The sequence below is a fragment of the Pelecanus crispus genome, chromosome 2, assembly GCF_030463565.1.
Source record: "Pelecanus crispus isolate bPelCri1 chromosome 2, bPelCri1.pri, whole genome shotgun sequence".
Taxonomy (NCBI): domain Eukaryota; kingdom Metazoa; phylum Chordata; class Aves; order Pelecaniformes; family Pelecanidae; genus Pelecanus; species Pelecanus crispus.
The window spans coordinates 126,831,622-126,845,226 of NC_134644.1; the positions used below are offsets into that span (position 1 = coordinate 126,831,622).

General features: G+C 45.2%; 1 protein-coding gene across 1 annotated transcript in view; it reads right to left on the reverse strand.

Annotated features, from left to right (window-relative positions):
* KLHL14 (kelch like family member 14) overlaps positions 1-13,310 on the reverse strand; it is a 69,397-nt gene extending 56,087 nt beyond the window's left edge. Inside the window, exon 1 of the mRNA XM_075706190.1 lies at positions 12,373-13,310. Within this exon, the coding sequence (XP_075562305.1) occupies positions 12,373-13,310 (938 nt within the window). The remainder of the gene's footprint in view (positions 1-12,372) is intronic.
* Positions 13,311-13,605: the final 295 nt, after the last annotated feature.

A 13,605-nucleotide genomic window follows, 5' to 3' on the forward strand; every position in this document is an offset into this window, starting at 1 on the left:
TTAATAAAGGTTTAATAAGAACTTAATAGCCAGCACAGTCTCTACCAAAAGCAAAGGGAACTCTCACGTGGAAAAGAAGAGATGGGTTCTTTTACTCAAGTATCTAATTCATCTATATTGAGAACTCTTCCAGTGAACCAAGTAAAGATAATACAGTGGCTAAAGATATACATGTTTTAAACGGATGTGTTCTCTTGGAGCCAATTCTGCTTTTTAAGTTTTGGTGTGAATCACTACATTTTAGGTTTTGAAAAAAAAATTCTTTATTACATTGTATTTGTGTTTCATATTGCACTGAGCAGTACCGTTAAAATCTTAAAATACATTCTAAAATATGAAAGACATGGAAATGATCACTGCTTATATGTAGAAAACTTTTCTAAATATTAATAAAAATGTAATTCAGTGAAACACTACAATGAAGGCAGGATTTAAAAATATGTGTAATACCTTAGCAAGATAAAGTTTCTCCCTTTCTTGCATTATTACATGTTTACTATTTGGATAACTGAAGATTACCATGTGAAACACTCTGCATTATATCGGAAACACTCTCTGTTCATAGTCCTTATTTCACAGTGTAATATACTATTCAGTTACATACTGGGGTTCACAGTGTCCCTAGCAAGGTTGTTATGATCATCTTGTGCTCAATTAGCAGTAGTGGGTCCTGGTCAGGGAAGGCTAAAATAATGCTAACTGTGACCAGGCAGGCTGATGTCATGGCAAAAAGCTGAGATAAACTTATCCATGTCTTATCCTGAAAGCATTTCTTATACCTAGAATTCAAAACTCTAATTCTGATTGATGAACTACACATGTTGTTACTACTCCGCACACACTTTGAAGTTTCTGTTCTGCAAAGATTTTAAAACACTTAATTCACCTTTAATTAAGTTCCTGAGTACCCCCTGTGGTGTGAAGTTTATTTTGTCTACTTACAGGACTGGAAACCAAAGTGTATTTTAAAGTCAACATTTTCAAACCTGTATCATTTCCTTCAGGCACATCAACCTAGGAATTTGAGAACTTATATAAGTGGCTTTGTTTTCAGAGATGTTGAATACCCATCAACATACCTAAATCCTACTCACTTCAAAGGTAGCAGCAGATGTGCATCAGCTCTAAAATTCAGGTCACTAGTCCATAGTCTAAACTAACCGTGAATACACAGGGCAAAGTGCTGAACCCAAGAGAGTTTATCAACTCACAAGGAATCAGTAGAAAAGACAGCAATAGGCCTCAATACTCTTGACAACCACTCACACCCAAAGTTCTTTTGCAACCTTGACCAGCCTCATGTTAATGGCAAACGCATGAATGGGAAATACTCTTCTCGCACATTGTTTTTCTTTACTAGCATACCCATCAACCTTGAACTGATGGGTTTTCCTTATCTGGGCAGTTAGCAAAAGTTAATTCCACCAAGGCTGGCAAGAAAACAAGCCCCAACAACAACAGGTTTGCTCCAGACTCTTCCAGTTTTTAAACAATGCAGTAAGGCTCCCCTCTCTGCATTAGAGAATGCAAAGAAATGGAAGACTACAACAATGAAGTGGCAATCCTGTGGTTCTTAATGCATTTGGTGCAGTGTTACAGAAAGAAAACTGCATCTTAGACATATAGGTGATCACGGTAATCAATGGAAAAAAAAAAAAAGCCTATCCAACTATACTTTCCTCTTAACTCAGGGCTATAATAAAACCAAAAACCTGGATCATTAATTCTCTTTTAATATAGGCTATCACCATGGCTTTGAGTATGGAGTGAGCCAGGTGGCTCTTCAGACCAGGGACCTCACACACATGGGATGCCTCACCCCTGCTTGAGTGCTGACCTTCAATGCAGCAGAGCCAAATCGAACTTCAGGTGTTTGCTCACTGAACTTAGGTGCAAACAAAAACAGCCAGAAGACCAGCCCCAGATCCAGCAAGAGCAGGTGAATGGGTGGTGAATTTTACTTACATCCACAAATCTCATTACATCAAAGGATTTGAGAAACTGGAGGCCGACACATAGTGATACTGTCAAAACAAGAAGTAGCAAGAATCTCAGAAAAAGTGACTGTACTAACCTGCAGCAGAAACAAATTGTTGCAGTGAGGTTTAGACACCAACCTCAAGGTAATAGACACAGAGATAAATACACTGTCCCAATCAGCATTTCAGTTGCAGACCTTTTGTTCGTTAACACTAAAGACTTAATTTAATCTTCAGAAACCAGAAACTTAGTAACCTTTTTCTTCTAAAAAGGCACCTGAAAGAGTGTTGTGTCCAACAGAATGTAATGGAGAATCTAGTTGCGGTCTGCAAATCTAAACTGATGCTGCAGGCATCCATTTGCCCGTGACTGAAGAAACTATTTTGCCATCACAGAACATGTGATGAGATCTTTGACAATTACATTCCCCGCTCCTGGACAGGCATTTCAGTGCAACAAATGTGTCATATGAAACTGCTTATTTCAATGGATTTTGGCTTCCACAGTTGACTGCAAAGATAGTCATGATTAGCAACACATGTTTAATAGAGACAAAATATCATTATCCAGGACTTTAACTATGAACTTGATGAAAGCCGTAAGATACAATGTAAAATTTATTTTGGATGGAGAAATTTTGTGAGGTTTTGTTATCCCATAAAATGAATTAATGAACATCACAACCTGCAGGTGAACAGGCATCCAGAATCTCTTCCTAACCCTCTCGCACTGCCAGGGGAAGGACCTGAGGTCTCACAGCCACCAAACCAAGTCCTGCAGATCAGACTTCTGCTGGAACTCTGACCCACTAGGAATATCCTTCTCCTTATGAGCAAAGTACAGACCTAAAAGAATACCTCGATTCTGTCAAAACCAAAAGCATGCTGAGGTCCCTTGCAAATTATGACCAAGAAATTCTTTAGTTCTTAGGTTCAAAATATGCTCAAAAATATGCTGAATGTATGAATGTTGCTTTATGAATGGATTTTTCTGACTCTTCTAAGGCACACCTATTGCCCAAGGCACACTTGAAAGAATGTGAAAAAACTTTCTATTAGTACTCTACCTGAAAACCAGTCTTAACATTCACTTTAGTGCCATGAAGATTTTGGTTTTCATCCTTTCACTCTTGATGTGGGCATGCTTAGCAGAAGGCCCCAAGTACAAGTTTTCATTGCAGCAGAGCTCACCGTAATGTTCACTGAAGAGGTTCGTTGATGCCCAAGAGACACCCGCTCTCCTGCTCATTTAATACATGCTGCTGACCACTGACAGACTGAAGTTTAGGAACGTAAATACTAAGTTGGGAATGATATGCTGCAGACATTTATTGTTGGTTTTGTCCTCTGAATCTACTAGATTTTTTTTATTTTTGTCCAATGTGTTTTTTTAAAATAAATGCATAAAGGAGAGCCACTGTTTGCTCCAAAGACAATCTTTCCTTTTTGTCTCTATCTAAAAAGCAGAAGTCTAAGAGTAAGTGAATCTTTTGTCTGACAGGGCATGCTTAACTCTTGCAAAGTTACCTTACAAGTTAAAGTTTCCTTTATTTCTACAGTTGCCAGACAATTTTCCATCCCCTATATTAAATTAACTTAGAATCTTTTTGGAGCTCTGAATACCTGATTTTTCTTTATGAATCCACTCACACTGCCATTACTAGTTTAGGATGGTGTCTAAGTAAATCTTGAAGAGTTAGGGTATTTTTTTAGCTGGAAGATTTTTAAAGTGAATGTCCCTTCCTTTTGGGATAAGAGCTTCTGAACTAATAGGTAGCTTAGAGGTGGGCAACTATCCTGGAAGAATAGCATTTACCATCAGCATTCCTTTGGGAGGAACACACAGGAATGTCCTTCTTATCTTTGCCTCCCTGTACTACCAGCTTATTCTTCATGTTGACAGGAGACTGGAACAGTTCCCCAGAAAGATGCTCAGTAGCTTTCCCATACGGAGTCCTGCCAAGGTTGCTGTATTCATAGACAACACTGCTGTTCCTTATAGCTTGAGACAGGCTTTAATAGATATGTTGCCTATGTGAGATCATCAGTAGTATTTTTATAGTGACAATATCTACACAAACAGATCATTTGAACACAAGTCTTTAAATTCACTGAGATCTGAATGCTAAAGATATCCTTACTAGCCACACAATGAGTATCTGAAGCATTGTAAGGGATCTGAATCAAGGGAATTTTACTAGCAAAGCTTATATTGGTAAATGAGTCACAAAACCTCCCGTGTCATGAATCTTACTGGCAAAACTATGCAAACAACTGATTTTCCATATTGTTAGAAGTTCTGAAAAGCCTTAAAGAAATTCCCTTGATGCTGAATACTTTTAAAAATGAAACTAAAGAAAATGCCAAAGCTAGATGCTTTTGCAATTTGCTTTCCCTCTTTTTTTTTTTTTTTTTGTTTGTTTATTTTAGACAGAGGTGGTAAAATTGAAATGTTCAGGGTGGTCAAATCTGCATTTTTCCCCTAGGAAATTTCAATCAACTCTTCTTTTTGATTTTCAGACTGTGAAGAGTCAAGAAGGTCCTTTTTTTGTTTGATTCTATATCAGATGTCCCTGATGACAGGAGGTCTCTGCATCAGAGGCTGCGTTATCCTCAGCTGAGCCTCCTTTTCCTTAGGAAGCTGAGGAGAAGAAACACAACTTGCTGCTGTCTCACACAAGGTATGACTGGTTACCTTTTCCACTGCTTTTTTTTTCCTGAAAGGAGGCAGCAGTCAGGGAAGATAGGAAGAACCAACTGTGGCATCAACTTCTATTTACTTCCAGCTTCAGTGCAAACTGTCTGTTTCCATCAAACTTGGCAGCTGATAATACTTGCTCAAAGTTTATTGTCTGCTTTCCAAGAATATAGCAAGAAGTGTTGACTACTAAGTGCTAGGCATGACGGTCTTTAAAGCAAATTTCAGGAACGCAGCAAATATGATTGATTTTGTGTTCTACGTTTGCTCTCCTCACTCCCCTTGCCCCCAAGGCTTGCTGTACTTTCTCTTCAAGTACAAAACCAAACAATTACACCATCGCAGCTCTGTTACATTTTTACTGCTCAGCAGTTACAGACTCAGAACCTTTGTATTCTTCTGCTACAAGGAAAAAACTTAAGGAAGCCACAATGTGCCTTCAAAGACCCTCTCCTTTCTATCTCCTCTTTCCATGTGAAGGGGATGCAGGCAAAGAGTGAATAGAAAAGCCTCAGACAGGACACACAGGTGGCCAAGACAGGTGTGTATGATGCTCACCATGATCCTACAGCACTCCATTTGTAAAAGGTACACCCTAAGTATAAATCATACTTTGTCTGAGAGGGAACTTTCTTATCTAGGAGGCTCTGTGCCACTTGTGACCTATGTTCTCCCTGACAGGATAGTCCTGGATTGCGTTGCCAAAGCATTGGCAAGAACACCACAGAACCTCATGGGAGACAGCTCCATTCTTTTAGGGACCCACAGGATTTGTTAATGAGCTGCACAGACTGTTGCAGGTGCTGGAAAGGGGCATTTTTGCTCAAGTACAGCATTTGAGGAGGAAGTTTCCATTGTCACAGGCTCTTTGCCCTCAGTTTGAGTGGCTTAGTAAGATTTTTTTTAAAACTTAATTTTCCCTCTAGAACAATGTGGCTTGAAATCCAGCGAAAGATTTCCCCTCTTGGAAAAAGAGTTTGGAGATGCAGATGCAGATACTCGAAGCTGCTTCAAGTGCTAAAAGGGGCAGGGTGATGGAAAGCTTAGGAGCAGCCCAGCCCAACCAGCTGCAGCAGCCTTTGGAGATCCAAGCTGAGAGGTCTGGAGCAGTCGGCATCGTGGTGTGTGTGAGGTAGGGAGCCTGGTGGAAGGGGCACTGAGGGGTCAGGGGCCATGGTAGCAGAGGATTCAAGAGAAGGGACATGCGGAGGTGAAGCTCAGGTAGGCTGGATCTGGGGAAGAGCCCTATCTGGCAGAGTGGTCTGGAAGCAAGGAGGAGCCTATGAGGCGGACTGGTAAGGGAAAATGAGTAGTTTGGATGTTCAAAAGGCTTTGAAGTAGAGGCGTTTCAGAAACTGAAGTTCTGGAGCAAGAGCGGGCAGGAGGTGGGGAAGGAGCTGGAGGTATTGGGACTATGTGTCGCCTAAGGACATATATCAGGAGGGGCTGGCAGTTCACAAAGGAGACTATCCCAACTAGTACCTCTGACCAGGACACTGGCTGGCAGGGCAAGGAGAGTACCTGCACATGGTACTTGGCACCCCTTCTTCATGTACAGCTGTTGGAAGGATGGTTGCCCATAAGAAAGGACATTAAATGTTCTTCATAAATTATGTTTCTCCTAACGAGTACTATAACTGGGCCAAGAAACTGGCTATTACCGATGTGGCCACAGCTCTCAAGGATTTTACCAGCCAGGACATACGTGTCTTTAAGGCAGCTCCCAAGGGACTGTCCTGACCCACAGCAGTCCTTTTAGGACAACGGTGCTGCCTCTGATGGCAACCTGAGCTCCAGGCCTCCCTCCCTCTTGGATGCTCAACATCTCCCACTTACACTTCAGCACTAGCCTGTCTCCAAAGGCAAATGAATGCACATAAGGCAAGTAAGGCGAGTAGGTGAGACTAACTAGGATTAAACTGACTACAGGTCTGTGGTTCACTTCCCCGCAGCGTCTAATGTGTCAGTCTCCCTTCTGCAGCTCAGCTGAGAGAGTCCTGGCACAGGCACAATTTCCTGATATTAATTCAGCCACATAAGACCTGATCCAAAGCCTACTAAAATAAACCAGAGCTTCACGTTCACTTCATCCACACCGTAATGCAAATGTTAATAATTCACATACATTTAAAGTATGTTTTTTATCCGGATGTTAATTTGGGGTCTGAAATATTTCTCACTTGCAATTAACCATGAGTACGAGTATCAGTTAAAAATCCAGATCACAAAGGGACAGGCAGGTGGCTGTTACTAGAACACACAACAATTTATTTCAGTGAAAAAACAAGCAAATATTTTTACAACCACCAAGCATGCCCTACTGAGATCCTACAAAAATCTTAGCAGAAAAAGAAGTCAAACTGAACTACAGCCTGTAAGATTTGTAGACAAATAGTGTATTCAAGAAGGAAATTATTTAGTCGCCACGGGACATAACCAGTTTCTTCAAATTTTTAATCTGCTCTGCAGAAAGTAAAACAGACTGGGTATATATTTCTTCCACATAAATGCTAGCATCTCACGCTGTTCATCACTTTACATGTTCCTTCTTCATCACCAGTTACCACCCTCCTACTGAGTGAAAACTGGTCCTATCATCTTCATCACCTGGCTCTGTTTAATTTCCTGTCACTTTCACTAATATCACCTAACACCAAACGGTCTGGGTGACACCCTCTCCCCACTGAAATTAAAGAAAAAACAAAAACCTCTACAATCAGCTTTAGCAGGACCAGAATCTGCACTTCTAATCTCCCCAAGGTCTAGCAGCCCAGGGAACAAAAGTACAGAAAGACAGCCAGGTCTGTACATGCTGGAACTTCGCTGAACCCAGAAAACAGCACGGTTAGGCTTAGCCTTCTTATCTCTTTGTGTTTTTATTTCCCTCCTCTCTCTTCTACTCTTTAATTCCGTATTTCCTGCCTATGACTTTTCCTACCTCAGGTCACTTGGTTGATCCCCCTCCATTCTTCCTCCCCCACATCCGAAATATCTTCTCCAGAAACTGAAATACTCAGACGTTACTGACAACAGATGCTGTTTCTGCCAAGAATTAGTTTTTTCCCTTTTGTTCCATTCCCTCCCTTCTTTTTATCTGCCAGGGTCTTTTTTGTTTCGTCCTTTTTCCTGTCTGGTATCCTATTCTTCCACTTTTCTCCCTTCAAAACTGTTCTTCTCTCCCCTTTTCCCTCATTTGTACTTCCTCGCTTCCGCTACTTATGTCCTGTTTCTCCCCTGGAGTATCTTAATTCCTTTCTTCTTCCGCATCTTCCCCTCTCTCCCAGCTTTACTTTCCTCACTCCCCTCTGCCTTCGGGTACCTGATGCAGCTGTACAGACATCTAACTGCTGCTCTGCCTGCAAATCCTGGGAGGAGCTGACCAGCCCAAACCACTGATGTTGAGAGGAGCTGCATGTGTCCTGCAGCCGACAAACAACTCCCAGGCTGCCTCTTCCCACCCAGCCTATCTTCTCGTGTCTGTCTGGAACAGAAGTCATTGTAAATAGTTACAGGTGAGCGAAACCATAAAATAATGGCAATGTTCTATGAAAAGGCAACAACATTTAGGTAAAACATTTAATAATCAGCCCCATAATTTAAATATTTTTCTACAGTGCTCCATTCTCTGTATATAGCTATACTGTGCATTAGCACAAGCAAAATTAAAGTTAAAAGCTAAGCGTTTCATAGCGGTGATGTGTTTTTAACCATTTTCATTGTTGCAAGTAAACATGGAAGCAATAATAATTCTCACTAGCTCACTCATCTTTAGAAGTGAAATTCTTTCCAGCAACACAGTAGTGCTCTAACCCAGAACTTTTTAAAAATTGAAAACACATACCGTGTATTGTATAAAATATATTATATTACACAATAAAGCACAGAGACATTTTAATCAACTCAATACTCTAGTGAAGTCCCAAGAGTCAAATAAATAACTGGAAGACGAACATTCCTCCATCTAAATGCATTTTCTTCCCAGAACAACAGAAAACATGACACAGCACAGAGTTATCCCTGTCTCTCAGGGACAGACAAACATAATTTAAGCCTAATGTTCAGGGTCACCATAATGGGCCCAATCCACTGCATGCTGAAATCAACTGGGATTTTTCCTACTGATGTCCAAACTGACTGTGCCTTGAAAGGCTTTAATAGTGGCTTGTGTGCTGAGGATCACAGAGGCCAGAAAGCTCCAGCATTAACCTGAAAAAGGGAGATCAAAGTCAACAGAATTACTAACTTGCTTAGACTTGAGCACCTGATCAAATGCCAGATGAGAGCCAAAACACCCACCCACCGTGGTAAAGTCCTAAACCTCAGAGTGCACGGCAAGGTTCACAAGTCATTCCTCAACTTTTTAAACAATGATCATTTAGTTGCTGTACTTTGAAAAATAATTTTACAAAAATGCATGAGGATGTTCAAATGTTACCTTCCCTCAGGAAATTTTACAAAAAAAAAAAAAAAAAAAAATCTGCTCTCCCTGCAGGTAAAGAGTGTTTTTCACTGTGGCAAAGAAGGCAACCCGGGTCCCTGCTAGCCCCAGCATCACTTGCGCTGCAGGATCTGCATTTTGTAGCACAAACTTATAAATAACTGCTGTGTAGTGCGCAGACTGGCTCTTATGATCGAAAATCACTTTCTTCCAGCCCTGACAACAGGAAAAACTTGCGTTTGTCAGAAAAGCAAGCACATGTGCTTTACCACATAAAAAACAAGCTTAAACAAAGAACCAGTGCTATTTTTACAGTTACATTTCAGAAGAGAATCACCGTATTTCAAGCTTCCCATTACACTCATTTTGTTTCAAAAATATACGTAGCCCAAATTCCAAAGTACTCCAAAATGGTAGCGTGTGTATGGATATGTACGTACGTATGCGTACATGCTTTGTTTTTAAGTAGGTGTGTTACAAAAAACATATGTTCTTTTTAAAAATGCAGAAGAGTATTGGCAAGGTCTGAGTGCGACTCTCCTAATTTCTTCAATATGCAGTAAGCAGGTGGCTATGCACTGTGCTGTTTGTATTTTTCACCAACCCATACTGTACTGTGCAGTACAGATTACACTGCACAAGAGGAACAGTTACTCTTTTTCTAAAGACATATGAATCTTTTGTGAATGACCTTTCATTAAACTTGAAATTCCAAATTTCCAAGGTCACCATTGCTCACAGAAAAGTTAATCAAAGTTTTAAAGTCCCTTCTCATGTAATAATTTTTATGTATTTGCACACGTACTTAACTGTTAGTTACTTTTAAGATTGCCTTCTGCAAATCAGTAGCTTAAGAAACTCTTTGCAGATTTTCTTCCTTAAAATAACATTGACTGAATGAATGTCAACCTGTCATTGCAACTTTAGATAAACTGAGTAACGGGGAAGGACAAATCTGGAAATCTCTATAGCCTTGGGTATGTTTCTTTTGTTTCTTTGTTCATGTTTAAGAAGGCATTTGTACACTTAGGCAGCCTGATGAAATCTTAAAATGATTAAGATTCAAAGATGGGCCTTCGTGACCTTTATGAATTCCCAGGAATATCATCCAAGACCCAAAACGAAAATAACCAATTGTATTCTGTATCACAGAGCATTTCAACATCTCCAACATTTTAACATTGTGAATAAGTTCTAATGCCCTGATTATAAATAAGAGAAATCTAAATGTTTTTGCTCTGATTTCACTGCCACCAAAGAACCCAATCAAGAGAAGCTAGTTACGATGCTGTCATTAAACACCACGTTAAAGTAGAGAAGGTGACGGTACGTTTTCACCCACTACGGTTAAGGGTCTCCGAAATACCACTGTCTGCGCAAACGTGCAGACCTATTACAAATAAAAAACATGGTATTTGTGGTATTTCGAGTCCCCCATAAGTCATTAGGCAAACGCAACTCAGAATCTAATCTAGGTCTACTTAAAGTGCAATCCTTTTGTGTACGCTCCCGCTTACAGGGAAAGCCAGCTCCCAGCACCAGGGGTATCAGATTCTTGCAGCATCCATGACACTTGTAAGCATTCAGTGGTCAGAACACCACTACATATCCTTCAAATGACATGGACCAGTGAAGCTGGAAGGTATCTTCACTGAACCAAGCCGGCTGGTATCTCAGCAATCCACCAGGACACGAGCCCCGGCATGCCCCCGGCGGCGTGCAGAATCTCGACTGAGAAGGAGGTGGTGGGTTTTGCATTTTTGAAAGTCAACAGTTTTGAATATTGAAATGCAAAGGGTACGCACCAGCTACAACAGCGGCATCTCAAAAATACTTTCCACTGCAAAACGCTGGTATTCGTTTTTTACTGTTGGATTTGGGAGTGAGAATCGGTTAGACAGCAAGGTGATAAGCACGACAAAACACTAACAGAGCGAGCTAGCCAGAGATAATAAAAGAAGGCACAGCATTTTCGAAGTTAAATCATCGGGGTACCTATTACATGAAGATATAAAGAATCCTCTGCATTAACGCTAACAGAGCGTATTACCTAAAATATATAATAACATACTAGTTTGTCTTGCTGCTGTTAAGTCATTAATAATATCCACCTATTAGTTAAAAAGCTGAATAATACAAAGTGTGTTTTGATTTCTGCGCTACCGTACTTGGAAGACGGTATTATCTATCCATTTTTGAATGAAATGAAGTATAAACATATTTTAAAAGGAGAAAAATAAATGTCCCCTTCATTTCGGGTATATTTACTGCTCATTAAACTACATGCTGTGCTTTCAGTTCCTAACACTAACCTCATATTGTCAATCTTTGACATCATGATTCATTACCTTATTAAACGAAAATAACTGGCATGTCATAGATGTAAGGACTATGAAGTCACAAGTTTCCACGCGCACTACGGACATCGCCCGACCACCAGCAGTACCAGGGTGCGCGCGGGGTAACGCTGTTATTTACGGAAGTAATTGATTAGACCTAGGACTTGGATTATTACAGCTTAAAACGCCCTGAAGGTGCAACTCCTTGTGAAGGAGCAACGTTGTAGAGGGGGGGGAAAAAAAAAAATAATGATAAATGAGTAAATATGGCCTGCGATGCGTAATCACAACAGGTTCCCAACGCGCGGGGTGCCGGGCGCTCGGCGACGCCTGGCGCTCACCCCTCAGCCCCACGGGGCAGCCACGACGGCCGTGGGCGCTGCGGGGGCCCGGGGAGCGGGGCGGGCAGGGCCTCCCCGGGGGGCAGCCGAGGGACCCACGCCGCGGGGGGCAGCCGCGGCCGCTCGCCCCGCCGGCCGCCGCCGAGGAGGCCTCCCGCCCTCGGCCGCGGCCTCCGCCCCCGCCCCGGCCCCGGCCCCCCCCCCCCCGCCTCCGCGCCCCTGCCCGGGCCGCCGCCTCCCCCCGCCCTGCGCCGGCGGGGCGCTGCGGGGCCGCCGACCGCCGCCACCCCCGGCCGCAGCCGCCCCGCCGGGCCGAGGGGAGGGGACGAAAAGTTTGGCGGCGCCGGGGGCGGGCAGCTCGGCCCCGCCGCCGCCCTTCCCTTCCGCCGCCGCCGGGCCGCAGCCGCCCCCTGCCCCGCCGCAGGGCGCCCGGCCCGGCCCCCCGCGGGGTCCCTGCCCGCCGCCGCCTCGGTGCCCCGCACCGGCTGCCCGCTCCCCCCACCTCCCGCCGCGGCCAGGAGCCGCCGAGGGGGCGTCTGTGAGGGAAGGCCCCCCCCCCGCCCCGCCGCCCCCTCACCTGCTGGCCAGGCTCTGCCGGCAGTGCTGCCTGAAGGGCATCAGGTGGTAGTTCATGGCGTCCAGCAGCAGCTTCTGGCAGACGGGGTCGGTGCGCATGAAATCCACCGACTGGACCCGCTCCACCAGCTCCGGCGCCGGGATGAGGGCGAAGCGGAGGCGCTTCATCAGGTCCGGGGCGTACTGCATGCGGGTCTCCCGGTCGTGCTCCAGCCAGAGCACGGACATCTGGAAGAGCGCCAGCTCCGACTCGACGGGGGGGGGCAGCGAGTCGAGCAGGGCGCGCATCTCCTCGAAGTTGAGCAGCAGCACGTCCTCCACCAGGTACTTGTTGGCCAGCTTCTTGGTCTCCTCCAGGCCGTGCAGGGCGGCGATCTTGCACACCTGCTTGTAGTTCTGCACCGAGATCTGGTCGTTGAGGAACTGCACGCACAGCTTGGTGACCTGCGGGATGTGCAGGATCTTGCTGACCGACAGCACCTCCTCCACCGTGTCCAGCGAGAGGGTCACGTTGGCCGTGTACAGGTACTCCAGCACCAGCCGCAGCCCGATGGACGAGCAGCCCTGCAGCACCAGGTTGTTGATGGCCCGCGGGCTGGCCAGCAGCTTGTCCTCCGGGGAGGAGGACGGGGTCCCGGGCTCCTCCTGCGGCTGCGACGGCGGCGGCTCCTTCGGCGGGCCCGCCAGCCCGTCCTGGGCGCCGGGCCCCAGCCCCAGGGCGTGGGGGTGCCCGCCGCTCCCGCCGCCGCTGGAGAAGAGGGATCGGAAGTACTGGGAGCAGGAGGCCAGCACGGCCTTGTGGCAGTGGAACTGCTGGCCCTGGGCCGTCAGGGTCACGTCGCAGAAGAGCTGCTTCCTCCACAGCAGGTTGAGGCCGTGCAGCAGGTTGTCGCTGTGGCTGGGGTCGAAGGTGGAGGTCCTGTCCCCGGATCTGGACATGGCGAGCGGCCGCCGACACACCTGCCTTTTAAACCCTCCTCCAACCTGGGCAGAGGGGTGGGGAGGAGAGCGGGGTGGGGGGGACACACGGGACGACACAACAATAAACACAGAGCTTTAGAGGCCCGGAGGGCGCACCCCGGCCGTGTGCGCACGGGTGGCGGGGGGAGCAGCCGGGGGACGGGCTCCCCTCTGCCCGCCGAGCCGCCCCCCCCGCCCCGGCCACGGACGGGCCCGCTCGGAGGGGCCGCAACTTGCGAGGGCTGGAGGAGATTTATTTTTTTGGCCTCCCCCC